At 48.3% G+C, this 25,165-nt stretch overlaps 1 protein-coding gene across 1 annotated transcript; it reads right to left on the bottom strand.

Annotated features, from left to right (window-relative positions):
• Positions 1-46: 46 nt before the first annotated feature.
• On the bottom strand, positions 47-25,165 carry PFKM (phosphofructokinase, muscle). The gene is made up of 23 exons (XM_068559953.1): positions 25,089-25,165; positions 21,821-21,913; positions 14,433-14,506; positions 13,497-13,574; positions 11,676-11,865; positions 11,282-11,447; positions 10,471-10,515; positions 9,945-10,053; positions 9,736-9,831; positions 9,381-9,473; positions 8,670-8,795; positions 7,504-7,568; positions 6,934-6,997; positions 6,038-6,187; positions 5,179-5,249; positions 4,738-4,825; positions 4,495-4,647; positions 3,834-3,998; positions 2,782-2,843; positions 2,446-2,557; positions 1,020-1,119; positions 836-941; positions 47-594 (listed from the first exon to the last, which is right to left on the bottom strand). The coding sequence occupies exons 2-23, from the start codon at positions 21,903-21,905 to the stop codon at positions 450-452; spliced, it is 2,343 nt and encodes a 780-aa protein (XP_068416054.1). The 5' UTR covers positions 21,906-21,913; positions 25,089-25,165; the 3' UTR covers positions 47-449.

The following is a 25,165-nucleotide window of genomic DNA, read 5'->3' as shown; positions in this document are numbered from 1 at the left end:
GCTGATAGGAATGCACTTGTGACGATGATAACAGGAGAAGCAAAAGCACAGTGACCAGTTGGCATTTATTAGTGTAGTTATGGTTTGTCACTGTCGTAAATGTAGTAGAGGAACCAAGACTTTGTTATCACAAAGAAATAAATAAAGCTTATTTTTAGGAGAATTCTAACCGAGTAACTGAAATCGAGCAGTAGCACTAGAGGAGCCCAGCCTCGTGTGACACATGAAGCCGGGGCAGAAGTCAGGATAAATTCTACCTACAAGGAGCTTACGCTTACTGCCCCCTGCCCCAGCTCCCTGGCCAGAGCTGACCATGGCTGCAGTTACAGAATAAAAGGAAACCTAATTGAAAATGAGCTGAGCTGAAACACTTGAGAATGCATGGACTTGGATCTGTCGGGGTGAGCTGACCATGATCAGACGATCCGTTCCTCTCACTGCAAAGAGGTTTAGACGTTAGCTTCCCCGGACCGCTTCCGACTGACGTGCTCAAAGTGGGCGTGCTCTGAGGTATCCAAGTCAATCTCATACTTGGCTAGGATTTTGAGGATGGGCCTCAGCTTCAGCCACCACTGTTCCTTGGGGATGCGGTGCCTACAGAGGAACGAGGTAGATGATGATTTAATCTTTAGCACCCCAATCAACTTCTATCAAAGGCTATGGGAAGAAGTTGAGCAGAAGAGGCTGGATTTGGGGCCTGGGCATCAGATCTGAAGTAGGTACGACTACAGGTGTTACTCGTAAAAGAAAAGGACTGAGGAGAGTGAGCAGCTTGGGAAGGGTAGATCTCGAAATTACCGGGGAGGGAACCACCGCAGGAAGTAGAGGTACTCACTCAAAATCTGTCTGTTCCTTCAGCTCAGTCACGGGTTGAAAGACCAGGGCCCTCTTACGCATCCCCAGAACACAGCCCGAGTCTGGGGTATTGGCAAAGATCCGCCCTGCAACAGGGATGGTCAGTTAGCTTCTATACTGGGAACCAGCTTCTAGGAAGAGGGCAACCCTGTTACCCCACCTACCATTACGGTAACTCTCTTTGATTTTCCCAGACATCCAGTTCATAGCCTTTGCACCCATCTTAGTGGCAAAATTCCTGTCAAATGGAGTTGGGCTCCCACCCTGGAAAAAGAATCATAAAAATTACACGGGGAAGGGCTCTAATGAAGTGGAAAAGATATGGGAATACACAGAGAAAAGTTTATAACCAGAAATAGGAATCCAGAAGTCTAACTATGAAAGGAAATCCTGAAACAGGGCCGGGAACCAGGGCAAGCTGGCCTAGTGTATTTGGCTGTTTATCAGACTTCAGAGTAACTAATTAGTACAGGCGGATGACTGGTCTCACAGTCGCCTCTTCCAGCTCCATAGCTGCATGACCCTGTTCATTTCCGTCTAGTCTTACTGGCCATTCAGTCAATTCCCTGCCCCTCAATAGCTTAGCAGCTTCTGTCAGTCACCATCATCAATGACACAAGTGTTCCTTGTGACCCAATTTGGATGCTCTTGGTAGCACCTCAGAATAATATAAAACATGGTGCAGAGTTTCTCTGAACAAAGCAGAAGTGGGAAAATGGGAAGGAAGGAAAAACAGAAAATAGGTCTTCATACTTTATCCAATAGTACCCCATTCCTGCAGGAGCTGCTAAGCCCATTCAAACTGAGATAATGTGAATTCATCTGTGGATATAGAAAGGTCAAAGGTCAATGCTTAAGAGGCATCTGCGGGGACATTTGGGATGGGATAGGCCTCAGACCACTAGTATCATCTGTGAGTGAGGCCTGCCTTGGGTGGGGATTGAATGTGGGTGATAGAAAGGGATTCCTTTCTCCTTGAAACTCCAGTTAGTAGAGACGGAGCCCAACCCTAGCAAGGTGCCTGTACTCGTCTCACAGGTTCCCCACAAAAGGCAGCACGCTGTGGTGGCGAAAGCACTGGACCAGCTCATTTTGACCTCATTCTAGCTTGACTAGTGGCCCTGGAAAAAGCATTTCTCCTCTGTGAGCCTCATTTTCTTCATCTGAAGCAGTGGTTCTCAACTGGAGACAATTCGGCCCCCCAGGGGACATACAGTAATGTCTAGAGACATTTTTTCAGTCGTACAAGTGGGGAGGCTGTGCTACTGGCATCTAGTGAGTAAGAGTAGAGGGATGCCGCTAAGTAAGCAATCCTACACCACACAGAACCACCACAAAGAATTCTCCAGCTCAAAATGGCAAGAGTGCCACGGTTGAGAAACCCTGCCCTAAATAAAGAGGATGAACCACAGAATGTCTAAGGCCATTTCCAAGGTAAAGATTTCTGATTCTGTGATTGTAAAAGCCTGCAGGCCCACGCTCTGGGGCAGCCCCAGTAGCCTCCAGCGGGTCAGAGGCTACTGGGAGATTCAGTGACTGTTGGGGGTTATTTATGGCTGTCTGGTGACGGGCATGGCGTGTCTTCCGCACCTGCTGCATGTGACCAAGCACATTCTTCCTGCTGTCGAAGATGCCCTTCCCCTCCTCAGAGTACAAGTTGAAGATGAAGTCAGTGGTATAGTTCTCATTGCACTTCTCATTCCTGTAGGAGAGACCGAAGCCTGTGCCGGGCATTGTCCCCCTCCCTCCACCCTCCTTCTGCCTTGGTCAGCTTTGCCCCTCCTGGTTGCATCTCCCCCCGCGGTCCAGGCGCTCTCCATTTGTATCCAGACTCCTCAGGGTGTCCCAGCCACAGATGCAGTCTGACTAGGCCCAAAGCCTGACTATTGCTTCTCTTCACTTAGGAGCAAACCGGGGATGAGGTACCTTAACACCAGTCCCCTCTTCACAGTTGTTTTCATCTTTTGTACCAGATGTTCCACGTTCACCTGAAAATGAAACAGAAAATCCAAAGCCCGGCTGAGAGTGGATCCGGCTGGGCAGGCTCATAGATCCCTTCTTCCCCGCCAGGCGTCTGCAGGAGGGAGAGGGACATGAAGAGGGCTATTTACAGCCCAGGGCCTGAACCGTGCCTAAGCCCTTTAAGAAGGTCAGTGCAGACTGAAATTAAGACTCCAGATGCGACAGGCAGAACAGGCAGAGGGAAAGTTGGACAAAGCGTGGCAACTGTCAGTTTTCGGCCCCTTCAGGGGTTTCCAGTTCTCCCTCCCTCGAGGGCTGACCCTGCTCTCCGTGTAGGTCTCTAAACAGGTTGCGTCCGGGTTGCATCCGTCCGTGTACAGCAGTGATTCACCCAGAAGCAGTCCCTTCATTGGGCTTTGAGTTGGGGGTGAAGGAGAGAAAAGGTCACCCTCCACTGCAGGCAGGGGTTGGCTGGGCCCTTGGATTAGGGAGTTCCCTCAGCCTGCGGCCCTCCACTTTGCGGCTCTTTTTCCCTCCAGTGAACGGGGATCTTGGAAAATGAGGATCATAAAGGTATGCCCTCAAATAATGGAATGAGGACCCCGGTTTGGTAGCAAGGGAAAGCTGGTGGGGGGTAGGGGGGTGGGCGTGTGACTTTCTCAATCAGTTAAACCGCCTACTCAAAGTTTAGAAAGGTTTTGTAACCTCACTAAACCTTTCTGATCTGTAATATGGAGATAATAGCTCCCTTGCATGTCTGTTATGAAAATAAAATGCAAAACCGCACGTAAAGTGCTTAGCTGCATACCACCCTTCAAACAAATGCTCCAGCAACAGGAGCGGCAGCCACGTACGGGAGGTTACACCAGAGAATGCCCGCCCGGTGCTCCTTCTAGGACTCCACACACAGACCACACATCAGCTCTGTCCTCGCCTTGGGCTCTCACAGCTTAGGTCGCTGTGGGGACAGTGGGGAGAGACTGGGGCGGGGAGAGGGGCTCTGGGTAGCCATCTACCTGCAGGTCTCGAATGGTGAAGGACTCCTCAAAAATATAGGCAGCATCGGCCCCGGCTGCCAGGCCCGCCATGGTGGCCAGGTACCCGCAATAGCCACCCATAGTTTCAATGATAAACACCCGGCGCTTGGTGCCTGCCGCTGACTGCTTGATGCGGTCACAGGTCTGCAAAGACAACAGGTCATAGAAAGACACGGTCAGGGGTGTGATTCTTGTCACTTCGCCGGCCCCTGCCATCACCCAACTCTGAAGCGACATCCTCCCCAGGCCAGCGGGGCCCCTACGCCTCATCGAGCGCTTGCCTTCCGGGACGGCAGGCACGTCTGCTAAGCAGAGTGTGGAGCTCCTGCCCTGGAAGGAAGCTGTCCCTACCCCTCCTGTTGCTCGGAGTAGGGGAACTAGGCTGTAGGACCTCAGAAAGGAAAAATCATTTGATATGCAGAGTACAGACGCCTTTCTAGGTGAGAGGACTCACAAGGCGTGGAGGATGGACACCATATGTACGGTTAAAGGCAGTGTGTATAAATGCCGGGGCTTGAAGAAGCATTCTCCTAACACTGCCACTTGGTTGGTGCAAAACAAGTGGCTCACTTTCTACGCCCAGACTCGGTCCAAGGATTACAGTCCTGGCCAGAGGCTGGGAAGCAGTGGTGGCCCTCACCATGCAGATGGTGTTGAGAGCCGTGTCGGTCCCCACGCTGAAGTCCGAGCCGGGCACGTTGTTGGAGACCGTGGCAGGGATGACCACAAACGGGATGCAGAGCTCGTCATAGTGCTTCCTGCCCTCCATCAGCTCTAGGCCCCCCGTGTAAGCCTGAGAAGACGAGAGCAGCAGGGGCGGGAATGAGGGGAGAGGGAAGGCGGGGGCGGGGTGGGGGGTAGGAAGAAAGGGGGGGGCACTCACCTCAAAGCCCCCGATGAGGACAAGGCCCTGAATGTTGAACTTGGTGATGTTGGCACTGATCTGTTCGAAGCTCTTCTTGGGTAGAGTTCTAGTTGATTGGGGCAGGGGGAGGGGAATAGGATTTGGGGAAGAGAGCAAAATTGAAGGAGAGAAACGCTAGAGTTAGAAGGCACTTTGTTTATAGTTTCTTAACTTGTGCCCCCTTCCCTACCCCACTTTCTCATCCCCGTCCGAGGATACACGCTGGGGCTCTAAGTTGCCAGAGCTGCCAAGAGATGTCTGGATTGGCACGTCTGCCCTCATGAGGCAACTGTGAGCCTGGGGGGAGCGGACCCAGAGACAGCACTGGTCAGGCAGACCCTGACCGGATGAACTGACGCCCGCGTGCCAAGGCCCACCTTTCAGGGCAACTAGGAGGAAGTGCTCCTGTAATGCACTGACCTTTTAGTTCCAAGTTTAGAACCACCTTGGCCAGTCCAGCCCCCAACATAGCTCCAGCCAGCCTCCTCGATCTGCAGGGAAAGGTCGCACAGGTCCGCCTCGTGGCCTGACACAACTCCGTCAGCTCTGACCCCGCCCCGACACCCACCTGCCCGGACAGAGGAACGCCAGGCACCAGCTTTTCCCACCTCACTCAACTTCCTCCCCTTTCTGCTCGTTCACAAATCTTAAGCGCCTTAGATTACGCCAGGCCCTGTGCTGAACTCTGGGACAGAGAATTAAATCAGTCACGTTGTTTGCAAAGGGTTCCTTTCAGTGGCTCCTGCCTGTTCCCACTGCCCTAAAATTAAATACAGTAGTCCCCCTTTATCTGTGATTCCACTTTCCAAGCTTTCAGTTACCTGCGGTCAATCTCAGTCCAAAAATATTAAATGGAAAATTCCAGAAATAAACAATTCACAGCTTTTAAATTGCATGCTCTTCTGAGTGGCGTGATGAAATCTTGCACCATCCCACCCAAGACGTGGGTCATCCCTTTGCCCGGTGTGTCCACGATGTATACGCCACCCGCCCGTTAGTACAGAAAAAACACATAGTATACAGCTGACCCCGAACAGCAAGGAGGTCGGGTGCCAACCCTCTGCGCAGTCAAAAGTACATGTGTAACTTGACAGTCAGCTCTCACATCCACCGCTCTGCATTCATGGATCCAACCAACCCCGGATCATATAGTACTGCAGTATTTGCTACTGAAAAGTTCTGGGGACTTCCCTGGCGGTCCAGTGGTTAGGACTCGGTGCTCTCACTGCACTGCTCCTTGGCCCCAAAGTAAGTGCCCTCCTTCCTTGTATCCCTGTACCTGACCCTTGGCCAGGCCCTCGAAGCCGTCGTGTACAACCAGCACTCGGTTGCCCTGGATGAGACCGATTCTCACGGTGGAGCGGACGGCGGCATTCATGCCTGCGGCCGGGGCCCCCACATTCATCACGGCCACTGTGTAAGAGGCACTCTGGAGAAGGAAGCAGAGGGGGAAAGGGGAAAGAGGGGACAGCAGGGGGAGGGGAACAGGTCAGTAAGGGGAGCTACACTCTGAGTCCCTTATGGTCCTGACAGCACACCCCTCCCCCAGGGAACGCCAGCACAGCCTGTCCCCTTCCCCATAGGAGGGAAGCAGATGTCTTCATCACAGATCAATAAATAAAGCTGTGCTCCCTGATCCCAGGTATCACTGCAAAATGAATAGGAGACCCTCCAGAGCAGTGTTTCCCAATGTGGGATCCTTGGACCACCTGCTGTATCAGATCCACCCAGGGAGCTTGTTAAATCTGCATATTCCTGACACTACCCCCGATCTGAATCCCCTCTGAGGGAGGGGAATATGCATGTTTAATAAGCAACCCAGGTAATTCTGGTATATGGTAAATATTAAGAACCACTACGCCAATGGAAGAGGTGGCTCAAATACACTTAGATGTGATTATTCCAGATTTGCCCAGAGAAAATAATACATGAGCCTTCTTTCCCATTCCTTGCATGCTATCTTGTCAGCCCTAAACTGGATGTGGGTCTTGGCTTAGAGACCTTCAGGGCACTCTAAGAACATGGGCTTATATCTGGGGTGACTGAGAGAAAATTATCTTAGTGGGGTCTAGGACTCAGCACTGAAGATTACAGGCGGGCAAAGAAGTAGGTTGTGTGGATTGAGGGTAGCACTTCATAATGGGAGAATAAGGGGAGAGAGCAACTTGCCAGTACCTTAGATACTGGGGGTCTGACATGAGCCAGAAGCTTGTATACCTCCCAGTTGTTCATGAAGCTCCTAAAAAAGTACAGAGAGAGAGAGAGAGAGAGAGGGAGGGAGGGAGGGAGGGAGGGAGAGAGGGGCGGTGTCTCCAGGCCATTCCCCGAGGCCAGCAGCCAAGGGGATCTGGTCTGAAGTTTTGCTCCCAGCGTGAAGTTCCACAGGGCAAACCTCTAAGGACATAACTGGGCCCCAAGCAGGGACTGGGCGGGGCTGCAAAGAGGCCACTAACTCACCAAACACTCCCTGAGCACTCTTCCGCCCTCGCCTAGAGAAACTTATGATCTAGCTGGGTCCACATATAGAAATAACAGACTATGAAAGGCTAAGGCCAGGGAGAGAATCCCTGGGGTGAACTGAGACACCTGGTCATCTCACAACTAATTCTCAGAAGAAACTGTTGCAGAGACAATAAGAAGAGGAAAAAGCAGAAGCTCCTATTTTGGGTCTGGAGCTACGTCGATTTTTGGCTTCATTCTGGCATCTGATTTCTGTAGCTAGTGAGCTCCTGGTCATTTCCTCACCGGCCTCTCAGCTTCAAGGCTTCATCAAATCTCCTCTCATCCATGGCCTTGGTCACGTCTTTGGTCTGAGGGAGGAGCACGGCAACAGTCAGACTCCAGGGCAGGGTTCTGCAGCACTGGATTCCCATCCCACACTGAGACCCTGCCCATCTCTGGGCTTGTGATTGGATCCTGCCCATCCTGTACCCCACCTTTTCTATGCCCCCCAAACTTTCATAGAAGAGGTATCTTTGTTTTTCCTTAATTTTCTGAGTAATGAGCAGCAAAAGAACAGGGCTGATTCTATGCTCTATTTATTTGAAGACGGGCAGAGTGGAGGAGGACACCCAGATAAGACAGCATCCTCCTCCATTCCACAGCCAGGGCCCCAGCCTCAGAAGAGCCTCTAAACTAATGACTAAATGAAGACGATCCTGCAGGTAACCAGTTAGGAGGAAAGGCTGATCCCTGCCATGTGCTTCCCAACTATTGCTTTCTGCTCTGCGAGCCAGGGCTTCAGCTTGGGGCTTTTAGAGATACGGTTCCAGGCAAGGCTGGAGCTTGTCTGGGCTGTAAGTCATTAGGACTCCCAAGTCTCAGAGAGAAGCAGCCAGGAGACGGAGAGCCAGCCCTGAGAATCAACCGGACACCTGAGCTCCCAGCCTCAGCGTCTGCCCTGTGGTATCAGAGGAGCGATTCCTCCATAACTAGAGCCACCGCTTCCTGAGCACTCAGCATCTTCCAGACCATTTACATGTCTTCTCTCCAGTCCTTATACTCACCCTCGAGGTGAGCGTTTCTTAGTAACCTCATGTTGGTTCAGAGAAACATGTTCAAGGGAGAAATCAGAGAGAGGGATAAGCTACCCAGCCAGACCTTAATAGTATTCCCCTGCTTTTAATAAGTTTGGAGAGAGATTGCATGGGTCTCATTACTAGGTAGGATGTAGAGCTTCGCGTCTTCTTTAGCAACATCTGGCGGATGGGAAAACTGAGGCTTAGTTAGAGAGGTGACAGCTCCTGCACAAAGCCCATCGTGTGCCTTCCCCACGCGTCCCTTCCTGTGCTGCGCCACCTCTCCGCCTGCTCCCGCCCTGGTAGCCTCAGAAGCTGCTCTCTTCCCCCATTAGCTCGAGCTCAGAGACGGGTTTGGGGCCGGCAGGAAGGCAGGCCGGGGTCAGTACTCACCACCTGGACACACTCCATGAGGGGCAGGCGCACAGCCTGGTTACCAGAGAGGCTCACCACACAGGCTGGGGTGTCCGGGGTCCCCTCCAAAAGAGCCATCACTGCCTCCACACCCATCCTGCTGCCCTGCAGGGAGCAGAGACAGTCTGGTTCAAGCCTCCCCATCTAGTCTTGGCCTGGAGAACCTGGGCATTCAAGGCCCTTTCCAAATCACGAGTTGAGTTCCGCATTTAAGGACTGTGGCCAAGAACTCACTGGGCTTTACCTCCCGACCCAGATGTTGTCTAAAGCTTGATGACTCTTCATCCTTTTGCCACCAGAACCCCAAGGATTCTACCTGGTTCCAGAGAAACATATCCACTACAGTAATCAAGGGGATTACTGGGGCTGAATAATATTCCCTTCCTGATGAAAGTAGGATAAGAGGGTACAAACTGAGTATCTGAGGTTAGATCTTAATACTTTCATTCATGCTCAAAGCTCTAAGATATCAGACCTTAGGGGAGCATATCGTTTCCCATCATTTTCTGCAATAAAAGAGAACTCTTGAGCACATGGGAATGGGTCAAGGGCCACTGCAGTCCAGAGTCTGGTGGCAGGGTGGCATGAGCAACAGTTGAAGCCCCTGTGCTGGTGAAGCACTGTCCTGCTGGGAAAGGACAGCAGGTTGAGGGTTCCACGGTGTGAGGGCCCCAGAGCCCCATGACTTACCAGGATTCTGTCAAAGGCCGACGGTGTCCCACCCCGCTGCACATGCCCCAAGACGGTGACCCGGGTATCATATCCCAGACGCTTGACCACCAGCTGAAGGGATCAAGAGAGGGACAGAGAGAGATACAGAGTCAAGGACCTAGACTTAAAGTCAAGGTCCCTAAACAAGCAGGGACCTAGATAAACCAAGGATGACTTAGCCTCTTATCTTGTAATGATTCCTAGGTGGGAGGAAACCAGGGGGCAGGAAACCTGGGGAGAGATGTGCAGGACTAAGGGGAGACTCAGAAACCACCAGGGAATGGGGCCAGGGTGGGTAAGGTGTCAAGGCCTCTCTGGCTCCATTCATACGAACATTTCTGATGTCTTCTGAGCTGATTGGTTTCCCATTCTTGTCAATCGCACCCTCAGCCACAATGATGATGTTGAGACGAGAACCACGGTTCCTTGTCTGGTCAAGAACAAAGGAAAACATGGTCAGTGTTATGAAACTGAGGGGCAGGAAAGGGGCCAGCAGCAGAACAGGGCGAGGGATTTTCAAAGGGCGAAGTAAAGCGCCGGTACCTCGCTGAGCCGGCGGCAGAGGTGCTCCTCCCAGTCATCATCTGGCGGACACTCAGGAATAAAAACCCAGTCGGCCCCACAGGAGAGAGAGGTGACAAGGGCCAGGTATCTGAGACGAGAGCCAGAAGCGTCACGCCAGGAGCTACACTCCACAAACAGCCTCTCCCGTTCCTGACAACCCCTAGTCCCGCAGCCGGTGAAAGGTCTGAGGAGCCGCCGTTTCATTCTTGGGGCGAGGGGACAAGCCCCACTGGTTCAGCCAATCAGCGAGATTCTGTCCCTGAAGAGCCCCTTCTATCCACGCTCACCTGCCACAGCGGCTCCCCATCTCAGAGCACCGTCTGCTCTTTCACCCGTGCACGTGTGGGATGTAAGGGAGGTTGGCTGGAGACGGGGAAAGGCAGCCACCCCAAGTGTGTACACCTCCAAGGTGCCACCGCTGGGAGGCCTCCCCGGACTCCCCGGGGAAGAGGAAAGGGCTACTGCCTGGTCCAAGGCATAAACGAGGCAAGGTGGGGGATCTTACCCGCAGTGCCGGCCCATCACTTCTAACACAAATGTCCTCTGGTGGCTGTAAGAGACAGACATAGGGCTTACACAGTCCAAGTGGCCCTATGGCCAGGACCAAGCCCCCACCCACACTGAGGCCAAGGAAGCGCTCGGCGAGATGCATTTATGCTGTGGGCTTTCCAGCAGGTCTCCTGAGACACCTGGAAGACCCAGGGGAAACACTTTAGCCACAGGGTGTCCCAGGCCTGAGAAAACACCACAGAACAAGGTGTCAGTACTGAGGCTCTGTGCCTGGGAAGGAGGGGGCCTGGGAAGGGAAGGAGCGAAGGGAAAAGAAGCGGAGGGAGGATTCCACTAACCTCGAATCCTCCAGGATCAACCTGCAGGAGACTGTCACCCGCCCCCGCCCTCCCATTCTCCTGCACTGCTTCCCGAGTCCCTGCCCTTCTGAGCAGTGGCGTAATGGCCGCTACAATCTCTAGGACACGGTTGGAGAGGTTTGGGGCTCCCTGGATTTGTCTCAGTCTGTAGACAAATCATTTAGACCAATCATTTTTAATCATTTAGGAGACCCCACAGGTATTAAAGACCTCAGAGCGACACATTTGGACAGTGGGTAGATAGCGGCCAGAGGCAAGTCTTATGGCATTTATAGAGCAGTGCAATTCAGTGCTCTAGGGATAATTTTTAGTTAAAAACAATGTTCTAGTCCCAGAAAACTGGTCACTGTAGTCACCATAGCTCAAGCACTTTCATCTTCTCTAGTCCCCAGCTGGTTGGTCTGTCCCAGCGCCGTCCTCCCACGCCTCCTCCCACTGGGCCCTTACCTCTGAGCGGTAGTGGTGATGGCATCTACAATCTCTATGATCCGGTGCAGGGCAGAGTCAGTGCCGATGGTCATGTCAGTGCCGCAAAAGTCGTTGTCAATTGATCCAACCAGACCGACAATGTTCAGGTACCTGGACTTGGCAGCCTCCTCCACTGTGATCTTACCTGACAAGGGGAAGCAAAGCAGGAGGCACTGGGTGAGGTCCCTGGCATGCTAGGGAGCAGGTGACTGGAGAGGGAAGGGGCTGCAGCCAATGGCAGTTGTTGACAATGGCAGACAAAAGAGGGCAAAGACGGCCCTCTGTGTCTGGGCAACAGTTTTCTTCCATGGGAGGGAAAGGCGGGTGTGTGTGCACGTACGCAGAAACCACACTCACGAGAGCAACGTCTCACCTGATTTCTGGAGGTCGCTCAACAAGTCACTCCACTCAGAGCGGAAGGTGTCAGCCCCGGTGAGGCTGCCGTCACCCCCAATGACGCACAGGTTGGTGATCCCGCGCTTCACCAGGTTGTGGGCAGCTCGGAGCCGGCCCTCTCGTTCCCGAAAGTCCTTGCACCGGGCGCTTCCAATCACCGTGCCTCCCTTTGGGGAAGAGGTGGGAGTCAGCTCCCCAGGTGACATGGCCAAATTTGGGCTCAACATGCTAAGATTCCCCTATCCCAACACTGCGATGGGCTGGCATCACCACGTGGCTCCCTAGGAAGTTCCCTGACATGCTGAAGAGTCACTGGCCCCTTCTTTTGTGTGTGTGTGTGGTTTTAAAGTTTTATTCTTCATGAAAAGGATTAATGAAGTTCACATGAGTTTCAAATTCCAGAGTCACGAATACTGATGTTTAACTCTGTTGTCAGAGGGTACATAATTATACAAGCTTAGCCATTAATAGAAGACATGCGAGTCTTGATTGCCTTAGACACGTTTCTATTTCATTTGCCTAACTCCTTTGACTGCATTCAAGATTGTTCACTTTATCTTAATTTTCAGCTTGATTTGCATGGGCCTACCCATAGCTTTCCCTGTTTTTAACCTCCTTGTAGTTCACTGAGTTGGTTTTTGTTTTGTTTTGTTTTGTTTCTGGCCCCTTCTAAAGGAAGGCGAGATGGTGCTGGCTGAAGTATCACAGGGTCATTCCCATGTTCTGCTACACTTCTTAGAAGACTGCTAAGATGGGCCCATTCCACTGAAGGCTTTGTCACTGTGACTGTCCTAAAGAGAACTAGGAATACACACATATCTGTAGGCATCTGAAATAACCTCCATCTTTCTCATCTTAGACGTGTAAGAAGCAGCAGCAGTGACTTCAACAGGGACAAGGCACCGCTAATCCTTTCCCCTTTGCGCCTGGGGATCTGTGTGCTAGTGGGAGGAACCACAAGACCCAGGCATTCACAGGAAAAACAGCTCTGAATATGGAGAGCCCTAAATCCCCAGGAGCTTGTAGATACCCCAAGAGAGGAAAGTACACTTAGGGTTTTCACAAATCATATGCACTCCCGGCATCCATGACTTCGGGGATATTGATGGAGAATTATGGCTCATTCTCAGACCAATTTATGGAGGCACCATTGCCTGTATAAAACCTTCACAAAGTGCTGCTCATTACATTTCTTCCCAGGGATTTTTTTTTTTAGGGCATTGAGGTAAAGAATGAGGATACAAATGTAATGTGCAGATTTTTCAGTAAATCAGAAGATGAGTATAGAATGACATAGAGAAAGTAGCAAAAAGGGCTGTGGATACAATCGAAATCATCTTAGATTTTTCTTTAAACTCTAAAACGCTCTCTCGGTTCCTTCCTTCCTTAAAAGGTCTGGTATCAGGACACCTCATCGTCATCACATGAGGACTGGCAAACTTCAGCTCTACTCTGGCTCTGGCTCCAGTCCTCTGGTGAGGTTATTTTCAGGGCCTGACCTTCCCTGTGACCCCAGAGCAGGACCTGTTACGTGCCAGTTCCTCAAGTCTTGCCTATGACCTTTCTATAAAAAGCAAAGTGTCCTGTGATCACACACCCAATCCTCCATCCCGCCCCAAGAAACCAGGGTGATGTTTTCAAATGTAAAGAGTAAAGGACAAACATAGCCCCTCTCTGGTCACAGAATCCCTTCTCATCAAACCACATGGCAGGGAATTCAGGAAACCATGAGCCCCAATCCAAGTGGGGGTGAGACAAGGACAGGACAAACACGGGACAGGAATCCTCTGGAACATACCAGCTGAAGCATCATCGAAACACTCTCCCAGGTGGCTTCCCTGATGTTATCTCCACCATCCACCAGGCCTTGATAACCCTGTGGGGTACATTACACCCATTCAGCCTCTGCTAGGCTTCCCCCAAACTCCCAGGATTAAGACAGAGTCCCTGGGAAGAGGTTCTCTGAGAATCAAGTCACCCATCCCGCCTCCCATTACTGACGCCTGGGTGCTCCTGAGAATAACACAGTCCAAGGAAGGAGACGTCAGCTTTTTCAATACCCTCTTCTAGTTTCTCTCATTCTCTAAACATCAGAATGCCCTTCCTAATATTTGATCTTGATTCCTCTTATTTTTGGTTCATCCCATTTCCTCCCAGGGGAACTAGATGACAGATGGTTTTGATAACCAACAATGGAGGAAAAAAAGAAGGGTATGTTGGAAGGAGGAAGGGAGATAAATGTGACTTGAAAAGATAAGAGACTATAACGTTTGAGAGAAGAAAGGCAGACAGACCTTATGGAAAGAAGAGTGGACAAAGGATGAGAGGAAAAGGAGAGGAGGGAACCAAAGAGGACTTAGAACCTCAGAAAGTAAGGCAAACTGCAGAAACACAGTGGGACTCTAGGGCTCTGTCCCTCCTAGGGCTCTGTCTCTGGATGTATTGAATTTGCTATGACATACTAACTCATTTCACCTTCTCTTCTCTTGGGGGAGGTAAAGGGAAGACAGAGCTACTTCTTACTTTAAATCGAACAGGCAACACGAGGACCCAGCCTGCAGATCCCTGGGACCCACCGTCATTACTGGAGCCCCGAGTGGGGAGGGGTGACTTGTGAAGACAGGGAACCAAGACTAACCAGACACAGCAACGTAACTGGGAGGTAAGGAAAGAGAGTGGGGAGGGGGAGCAGAAACCAGAGAAAGAATAATGGGGAGCAGAGCAGAGAACCAACCTCATGGACAAAGAAGACACGGGCACCAGTATAGATGCCAACTCGAACCACAGCCCTGACAGCAGCATTCATACCTGCAAGGAGGAAAGAGTCAGAGAGAGGTTATCCTAAGAAAAGCGGCCCTGGACTCTAAGATCTGAGACAGTCCTTTTCGAAGGCTTTTCTCTGAATCTAGAATCCTCTCATCCAATTCTTCTGGCCTCCCCACTAACACTGAATTACTTCATTCAATGTTAATATAGCACAAGTTACCTCCACTCCTCTTCCCTCACCCCAAAACCCCATCTTTCCTAAGACCTTTCCTTGCCAGGGCAATCTGGGGAATAATAATCTTGAATGCTTATTGTGGGGTTAGATGCTGCTAGATGCTTGTCAATTGCCAACTCATTTAATCCTATCCACAGCTCTGGAGTTGCCTCCATTTTACAGATTTGGAAACTGAAGTTCAAAGAGGTCGAGGTCACAGAACTAGGACGAGCTCAGCTTTTAATCCAAATCCTAAATGTCTAAACCAACACTGCTGACCTCCATGCTAATCCCAATGGCTGTACGAGGCTTTTCCTTGCCTTCTGCATTGAATCTAGGTCTCCAGCTTGTATAGGCTTTTCAGGACAAAGACATGGCTCTCTGGGGCTCAGTGGCCTGACCATTCACAAGCTGTTCTTGAGCACAACAATTACTGGCTGGCAGATTCTCCCAGTCTACACACACACACAGCTTTTTAGTGTCATTGAGTTGGTGTATGTTCCGGTGTGCACCACACACTGAGATTCTCTGGCTCCCAAACTACCAGAAGAGGTTGTGACCAAGTGTGCAGACAGAATTCGTGGAGACTCTGTGCTCTCCTTCTCCCGCGCTGATCTTCTCCTGTGACCCTGTGTGTAACATGCGTATGAGGAACTTACAAATCACGCTGCCAATTATTCTGTTTCCACTGGGAGAAACAATTAGGGCTGAAACAGAGAGGAGAGCCTTTCCTCCTTTTCCCATGTGAGTACTATCCTTCTCCTAGTAGCTACTCAATGACAAGAACTCTCTCCCAAGAGTATGGGAAGGAGCTGACCTGTCTCAACACACAACACATGGTTGTGAAGACCTCCACAGCAGAGACAATGCCGCTGCTGGCTGTGCTCAGCACAGCCTCACTGGTGAGACATTCCTGGGTCTTGATCCTGGTAACGCTGTCTTACCTTGTAACGTGAGGAGGTGATGCTGCGATGGGTCAGCTTCTCGCGAACCACTCTAATCACCATCCCTCAGACACCCCTGTATACATTACACATTTTTGTTTCAATCTCAAATCTATTCATATGGTCCTTAACCCTGCCTGGGGAAACATCATACACCAGTGAGCACTAGAGAAGTCAGTAACTGGAAAAATCTGCAGCAGCAGACTAAAATCCATAACAAACTATTGCATTATCCAAAGCTATCTGGAATGGAATAGAATCAAAAAGATTCTATTGGGTTTGTTTGTTTGCAGGCTGACAAAGGTTGGTATTACGTGGCGACAAGCTCCAAATTAAATTGAAGGTTCATTCACTTACTGAACAAATATTTATTAAATACCTCTCATGTTCCTGACACTATGTAGGCACTGGGGATGCATCACGGAATGATAGAGAGTCTGGGGATACAAAGATAAAGGACTCAGGAATGGTCCTCAAGACTTGGGAAGAATTATAGTGTTATTCTAAATTGGATCCATATGGAGGGGATTTGTACAAAGTGCAGGGGGGACAAGGAAAAGGAACATCTACGCTGCCAGGAGGAAGCCAGGGAAGGTGATACAGAAAAGACAGCATTTGTCCTGAGGCCTAAAGGATAATTTCCTTTCAAATCTTTTTGCTAGGTGGATGAATTTGGGGAGTGTTATAGACAGGAGAAATAGCACAAATAAAGGTGAGGGTCAAGAAATAACCTTAGGAAATTCAGTATTATACAGAATAAAATGTAAAATGATGGCGAGATGAAGCTACACAGATGGGCAGGCACCTGCGTGCCCAGTGAGGAAGTCTGGCTTTTATTCTGAAGGCCAGGGCTTGACTGGGGATCCATGGGTGATAGTTTCAGGGAATCCATGAACCCCATGAAACTATATGAAAAGCTTTGTGGGCACGGGCATTTCTTTTGGGAGAAGGTCCACAACTTTCATTTGATTCTTTTTTTTTTTTTGGCCGCACCGCACGGCATGCGGGATCCTAGTACCCCGCCGGACCTGGGATCAAACCTGCAGCCCCTGCAGTAGAAGCGTGGAGTCTTAACCACTGGACCACCACGGAAGTCCCTCACTTGATTCTTAAAGGGGTCTGTAACCTTAAAAAAAAAGTTGCAAGCAAGAGAGAATCTTTGAAGAACTTTGAGAGCAGTGGGACATGATGAGATTTAGGTATCAGAAACATCACTCTGGCAGCAACGTGAAAGACAGACTGAAAGAAGTGACACTAGGGTTAGATGGCAGCCTAGACAAAAACGATGAGGGCCTAGACTGGGAGAATGGCATTTAGGACAAAACAGAGATACTGGACAAGAGACGCCTAGGAAACAGAAGCAACAGGACTTCCATCTAATCGGCCATGTGATTAGATTTCAAGGTGTTGGAGAGGAAGGAGGAGATGTCCTGTGACTGGCTTAGGCCACGGGGAAAACGGTGGTGCAGTTAACTGAGCAGAGGCGGGTTTTGGTTCGGGAAGGTAGGGGTGGGGGTGATATATTTATATTTGGATCTATTGAGTTTGAAGTTCTTGTGGAACATCGATGTGGACTTGGAAGAGACTGTTTCAAGAAAATATGTAAAATTAGAAGGGAAAAGGGCAAGGAATGGAACCCTGAGGAAAACCAACATTGAAGGAATGGGCAGAGAAAGAGGAGTTCCATGATGAAAACTAACACTAACACTAACTAACACTAAACTAAAACTAAAACTAACATGATGAGAACTAACAGGGGTTCCATGATGAAAACTTACTAGCGAGAAAGGCAAGAGGAGAACCAGGACTTAGCAATGTCTTGGAAGCCAAAGGAGACAGTTTCAAGAAGTGGGAACATTGCCAAATGCTTCTGATAATTGATCTAAGGTGAGGACTAGAAGGTTGGGCTTGCCAACAGGAGGTCATTGGTGAGCACTGATGTCAAAACTTACTCACCTCATACAGAGTGAAGTAAGTCAGAAAGAGAAAAACAGATACCGTATGCTAACACATATATATGGAATCTTAAAAAAGAAAAAAAAAAGGTTCTGAAGAACCTAGGGGCAGGACAGGACGAAAGACACAGACGTAGAGAATGGACTTAAGGACACGGGGAGGGGGAAGGATTAGCTGGAATGAAGTGAGAGAGTGGCATGGACATATATACACTACCAAATGTAAAACAGATAGCTAGTGGGAAGCAGCTGCATAGCACAGGGAGATCAGCTCAGTGCTTTGTGACCACCTAGAGGGGTGGGATAGGGAGGGTGGGAGGGAGACGCAAGCGGGAGGAGATATGGGGATATATGTATATGTATAGCTGATTCACTTTGTTATAAAGCAGAAACTAACACACCATTGTAAAGCAATTATACTCCAATAAAGATGTTTAAAAAAAAAACAACAAAACTTACTTATGACATCACTAAGGCAAAGTCCCATGAAGTCTAGAAGTCTAATTGAAGGACTTAAACGAATCAAACGAATCAAAACAAAAATCTGTAAAGGAAGGGGGCTTCTCAGAAGCTTTAGGAAAAGCCTGTGTGTATGAAAAACTACAAGGTTAGAGTCAACACAAAGCCATCAGTGCTTTAGGAAAGATGAATAAACTCAACTTAAAAAGATCAGAACAGATATGAAACTATTGTTTGTTTATTTATTTTCTAGACTTTCACAAGGCCTATGGGATTCTCTTTTGGATACCTGGAGTCCCGGAATATAAATCTGTAATCTTAAGAAGTAAGGAAAAAACCTTCTGAAACATATAGGCTGGAATGCTGTTTCCTGCTCCCAGAGGTGAGCAAGGGTAGGGGAGAAAACATTTAAGGAAAACAAATCACTTAAAAGGTTTTAAGTGTAAAGCAAACAACAGATGGTGGACAGGAAATATCCAAATCCATTGGGCAGAAGAAAAATCCCATAAGAAGATTCTCTTTTCTCCTCCCTCTGCCTTCTCACTTCAACCGTATCAACCTCCAGAGGTCATCCTTCCTGCCTCTGAATTGGATATCTGAGTGTTTCCCTAGAAATCAAGTTTTAGGACCCCTTTTGTGCCTCTGTGCCTGTGTCTCAAACCCCGAGTTCCCTAGAAATCACAGACTGGGCTGTATAGATAGCTTACACTAAAAAGTCCCAGCAATTCTTTGGGCTCTCCTACTGGCCTCTTCATCACTGGCCTCTTCTGGTCCCAGGCCAGTCCTTGGCTGCTCCATATTGCCCTAAATAACCCTCTGTGAGCAGCTGTCTGACTTATTAGAAGCAAGATGAAGGATAAGATTACAGGCACCATCCAGGGGGTACTCTGGGTACAGCCAGGAGGGGCTCTGGAGAACATCAGAAGCACATATTTTGGAGTCTCCAATTACAGCCTGTTGGGAAGAGGCTTTAGGGAGAACTATGGGTGATAGGTCTCTATGACATGAGATAGAAGAAGAAACAATGTATGACTTGGTCACTACCTTTTTGCTAAAAAGTTTCTTTCTACCCTAACTGAACATTAAATAAGAAATAAAGGACATGAGGAGCAAATGTTTGTTAGATGTGAATTATACTTTCTGATGGATATGCAATTAAAAATTGTAAATCCTACAACAGCAATCCAGAGAGGGAATAGAATCCTGTTCCTATGAACTTTTAAAAATAGGATAAACATGCATTTGGAATGGACTGCCTGTCTGAAGACAGAGGGATAGAGTAGATGACTGAGGTCCTCTCCAGCAGAATATGCCGATTTCATAAGGCCAAACGTAGCATGGTTTTAAGAGGACTGGGACCACTTCTGGGCTGGAAAGCGAGTTAGGATTTGGTATCTAATCAGCCCAGTTTCTGAGTTCAGGATGTCTGATTCCTGGCCACTCTTCTACTTTAAGAGGTTACTAGCCTTGCTAAGTTCAGGGAATGACAGAGCTGAGGCCCCTCTTGATCTTACAGAGCCCAACCTCACTTTCCCATGTGGCCCACAGCCTCTAGGGAAAAACCTTTCTGTGCCCTTTCCCTGTGAGAACTAGGGCCCCTCAAACCTATCTCCGGGAAGGTCACTTCTGCATTTGAGCTGCTCTTTCAGTTGGGACCTCTCAGCTCTACTTGGAGTTTTCTGTTTTGCTTCCTTCCTCCCTAGAATTCCATCCTCTACAACTCTCAGTCCCTACTGACATGCACCTGTGACGTTATGGGGATTCACAGTGGGGTGTTTCCCTGGGTACACTGTGCCTGTCACAGAATCCCATAGGCATTGGTCCAGTTGGGCCCTCCAGAAATGAGCTTATCAATAACCCCTGCCTCCACAGAAGATGATCCTTCCCTTAAAGTGGATGATGGGCATCTCTAGAATAAGAGGGTCTCTCTGCTCAGGATCAGAAGCTGGGAGGGCTCTGCTGCTCTTGGACCCACGTTAAATCTTAGATCTTTTTTTTTTTTTTAACCTCCTTCCCTCTCCAGGAAGCTCTACTTTTTCATAAATACATAACTCTGTGTGCTTCATCCGGATTTTTTAGCAGGCTCTCACTTCCCCTAATCTGACAATCCAATTCCACAGGCCATCCTACCAAGGTTTTAGGATCAACACTCAGAGTTCCTGTTGAAGAACTCATTACTGGCACGGGATTCTTTCCAGGAGAGGAGAGAGAAGCAACAGAAACCAGGTCAGCAGTCTCCACAGCCTCAAGGAGGGCTCTGCATTCCTAATCTGGCTACTCTTCCTAAACTCAGGCCTCTGTGCCCTCCTTCCTCTGTTTCCTCATTATAGCGTTCTCCTGGTCATAATACATATCACAATTATAAACATTAGTTTAAAATATACTTAAAGTCTAGCTTAACTAATATACTAATAAGAAGGATCATAAGAGCAAAGATGATGTGTGACTTTTCCACTGATGTAGCCTTAGTGCCTACCATCCTGTTTGGCACACAGCAGATGCTCAACAATTCACTTTTTATTTAATTAGTAATGCATTTATTGCATCACGCACTATTCTAAGCACTTTACTTAAATGAAGAGTTCAGTTTCTTGAAATCTATCTTTCTCATGAAGTTTTCCCTGGTTAATCCAACCAACGCCTATCATTTCATTACGTAAGTGGATTCTACTTGGTTAAGACACACGTGATTATTTTTATTTATGTGCCTTATGTAAGAATTCTAGTAATGTATGATATCTTTCCTCATTAAAGTTCCCAAAGGAAATCAACTTCTCCACAACACACAGACAGGGCGCTATACAAAGTGGGTGCTTGACACAAAGTCTAGGAAAGCCTAGGGAGGGTGGTGCAGAGGGAAGGGGAGGCTAGCTGAGATCCCCTTCTTTCTCTCTTTTCCTCATCACAGTCTCCATGTCCTAGTGTCCCTTTCAAAGAAATTCTGCCTCTCTTCAACGTATCACAAATTACGATATACAAGAACGTACATCAAAGAGGGAAAACAGTAAAAATAAATAAATAAATAATAAATTGAAAAAAAAAGAAAAAAACACCACATCCCCTATCTGCCACTTCATCTTTCCATATACCTGATATTTCCTAGGTTTCTTGGACTCAACCCAGAGATGGGTTCTCTCTGGCTTTGCTTTCTGCCCCACCCCGTTGGATATGTACTGATTAACTGCTGCTGTTCCCGTTTGTTCAAGGGTTAAAGGAATGGAAGGGGAGGAGAGGCCAGAGAATGACAGAATGACGCAGAAGTGTGCCTAGTAGAAGGAACTGTGCTGTAAGAGTGAGGCACCTGACCCTGGTCAGTGCAGGAGCTCTGCAGACATCAGAACTGGTACCTGAAGATTCACTAGGGCCCACCAAATACCAATGCCAAATCTCCTCCTTTCCCCATCATTTCCAACATACTTGAAGTGAATCCACCTACTGCCCCCTCAACAATTTTATCTCTTTAGTCTATTTCTTTCCAATGTTGCTTCAGAAAACACCAGTTTTCCAGGTACCAAAGGACCAAATGGTCCCAAATCTTCAGAGAAACTTGGAAAGAAGATTTATGGAGACTTAAGTGAATAAAAGTAGAGCAAATGAAATCCAAAAGCACTTGTGGACTTAGACCTAACAGAGTTTTAGGGAAGCCCAAGATTCCAGTGTGAATCTACAGCAGGAGGATCTTAAGGAGGATAGCTCTGTTCTACGGGCTAGGGAAGTGAGAAAATTCAAGGCAGCCTCCAAGCCATGGCTTTTGTCTCTCCCCAAGCTGGGCCCTCCTCCTTACCTTGGGCATCGCCACCGGAGGTTAACACGGCGATGGCTTTGCCAACCCCCAGGGTTTTGGCTTCATGGTGCTCTTCATGGGTCATGATCCACTCTAGAATTCAAGAGAATGGCCAGTTAAGACACAGCTGGATCAAGGTGCTATGAGCTCAGGGGATGGCTCTGTTAGACTGGCTAGAGCCACCTCAGTCAGGCTCTCCCACTACACTGAGTCTGAGCTTTGCAGCCTGGGATCTTTGGACTTCCTCCAGAAGAAAGCCACACCCCACAGAGTGACAAGCTGAAATGTCACAGAAATCAAGCCCAAGACTGCAAAAATCCTCTCTAATCCCTCCCACCCCAATTGGAGCCTATTTGGAGAATGAGCTAAGGTCAAGGAGAAGGGTGGGTGACTGAACAGAAATGAGAAAGGAAAAAGTTAAGTTAGCCTCAAAGATTCCTCCCTTTTAATGAAGGGAAGGGCTGTTGCAGAAGATAGGAATCAGATGAGGCTTGGGGCACTGAAAACTAGCAAAGTGGAAGCAGAAAAGCAAGGGTAGGTTGGGTTATGGTGAAGATTAGGGTTGGGTGTTACGGAATTGGGCTAAGTTAGAACAGGAGTTTGAGGTTATAGAGGCACACTGGAGCTCGGGCAAAATAATGGTTCAGGCTCAGGAATGGTTAGGGACTTTCTCTGGCTTTTCCCATCCCTCTCAGGGTCTCTGCCTCCTGAGCACCTCTTGATCCTTTATCTTCAGGCCTTGCTCCTCACACTAAATACCATCAAATGGGAAGAGTAACACAAAATCAGTGCCACATATACACAGATATGTACACATGACATGTGAATACCTTCCTATTTTTTGTCTTTAGGGCTTATCTCTCTCAACGGAAAACAAAGGACATACTTTTGTATCCATAAAAATGCCAATGGAATCATCACTCTCCCAGTTATCTGGCTAAAATCTGTTATTTTTTAAATTTATCTCCTCTTTACTCTCAGAATCAAAACGGTTACCAAACCCTATCATTCTTCCTTCTTATTATCTTCCCTTATCCTTCTCTTCCTTTCTGTCCTCATTGCCTCTTTCCACCTGAATTGCTTACTACAACAGCTGGTCCCCCTCTGCTTGTGCTTCCCTTCTCCACTCTATTTGAGACAGAAAATAAACCTCCATGGGAAGGTCATAGGCCCCTGAGGCCTCAGTGAAGGGAGGATTCATTCACACAAACAGCAGCTGATGACCTTTAAATACAGCTCATGTTTCTGCTGTGAACCCAGGGCAATCAGGGTAGCTGCTGATAAAGACATAGGTCACATCCACATACAGATCCACACACATGCCAATCAAATACATGCAATGAGACACTCATGAAGAAAAACAAACAGAAACATACATAGTGCTGTTAACAAACACAGATTCACAGACATGCTACATATAATCAGTGCTGACAGATAAACCCAAACTCTTTGGGTTGGCATTCAAACTTCCATGATCTAACTCTTGCCTAGAGTTTCAACCTTTGCTCCCATGAATTCTCTGCTCCATGATCACCTGAACATTTCTTTGTTCCTCCCCACTTTTGTGCCTGTGCACACTGCATCACTTGTCTGGAAGGCCACCCTGGTTCTTTCCACAGATCAATATCCTACTCCATTATTTACGGCCCGTCCTAGTCACATCCCTGTTAAACCTATGAAGCCCTCACTGATTACCACAGGTCAAGGAGGGCTTCTTACTGGACCTCCTCTAATCACATATTGTCTGAAACCAGATCATTCACTTAGCACTTAATTACTACTTTATGTGATAGTTTAATTGCTTCTTACGTACTGAAAAGGTTGGACTAGATAAGGAGTCAGCAAACTACAGCCCACGGGCCAAATCAAGCCCTTCTAACGTTTTTGTATGGCAGCAAACTAAGAAAAGTTTTTACATTTCTCTAAGAAAAGTTTTTACATTTTAAGTGGTTGAAAAAACAATTCCATGACATGTGAAAATGATATGAAATCCAGATTTCAGTGCTCATACCACTAACATTCTTTTGCATATTATCTATGGCTGCTTTTGTGCAGAAGAGATTATTGTGACGGAGACCCGATAGCCTGCAAAGCCTGAAACATTTACTATCTGGCCTTTAAGAGAAAAAGTCTGCAGACACCTGGACTAATGATTGCTAAAGTCATTTCCCCAACTAGACTGAAAACTCCTCGGGGGTGGGGGGGGGGGGGTTGGTGGGTCATGTTCATTTTTTAAACTCTCCCGTGGCCTACCAAAGCCTACAGAAGTCTATGCACATAACAACAGGAGTTCAATAAACTCTTATCAAAAGCATTAGTGAACTGACAAACAACAGGAAATGCACACAAATATAGAAAAATTTAAAAATATGCTTGGATACAGATGTACCTCTATATTCCCTCTACTTCTAACACATACAGATACAAATAGGACTTAAGAAAGCAGATAGTGACAGTGAGAGGAATACAAACACACATAGATAGAAACACTCTCCTATTTAACCAGAGTGTTCCTGTGCAAATTTCTGCAGTTCTCAAAAAAAAAGAAAGACTAAGTGGTTGCAAATAGGAAGGCAAAATTTTGGAAAGAAAAGAACAAAAACATATGAGTACTATGCTGATCCCTTTTTCCCTGAGTTTTTTTTCTTCTCAGTCACTCTGGGAGCTCATCACTGGCAGAAACCCATACAGGGATCTTCCACCCACAGAGGCTTCAGTGAGGGAGAGAATTCATCATAAACGGGGAAGGTTAGGAGTGCTGACCGGCAAAATACAGCTCAAATTCTTCTTCTGCTTCTCTAAAATTGTTATAGAGGCACCAGTCACAGATATGCAAGCAGATTCGTGAATAAACAGATCAACAGTGACACACACGTAGAAACAGACATGTTAGAAACCTATATATAAAATCACAGGTGCGGAGATAAGCACGCGGGAGGGAGAAATACTGGAGAGGCAGCATCCTAGGTGCACTGATTTGAACTGGATGAGTGCCAGGGTAGGAGTCGGGCGGCCGAGGGCCACTAGGTCCGAACACCACCCACCCATCCGTGATTTCCAGGCAAAGGGGCAGTGCGTGCAAGCCGAGCGAAGGGGCTAGGATTCTTCACCCATCCCCCGCCTCAGCTCCTGCTTCTGATGCCATGCCACCTCTTTTTCTCCCTTCTGCTCCTTTCTGTTCTCCCCACCGCCTCCTCCCAGCACGTTCATTCCCACCTCGCTCTCAGCTTTCCCCTCGCTCTTTACCCAAGGGCCCCTCTTGCCTTACAGTCTTAGCTCTCCTCCGCCCGGTCTTCCTTGCAGATTGTCCTTGGGGAAGGGGGGAGGGGAGCGTGGCGAACACGG

This window comes from Eschrichtius robustus, chromosome 13 (assembly GCF_028021215.1).
Source record: "Eschrichtius robustus isolate mEscRob2 chromosome 13, mEscRob2.pri, whole genome shotgun sequence".
In the NCBI taxonomy this organism is placed as follows: domain Eukaryota; kingdom Metazoa; phylum Chordata; class Mammalia; order Artiodactyla; family Eschrichtiidae; genus Eschrichtius; species Eschrichtius robustus.
This window is presented reverse-complemented; position numbering and strand designations above follow the sequence as displayed.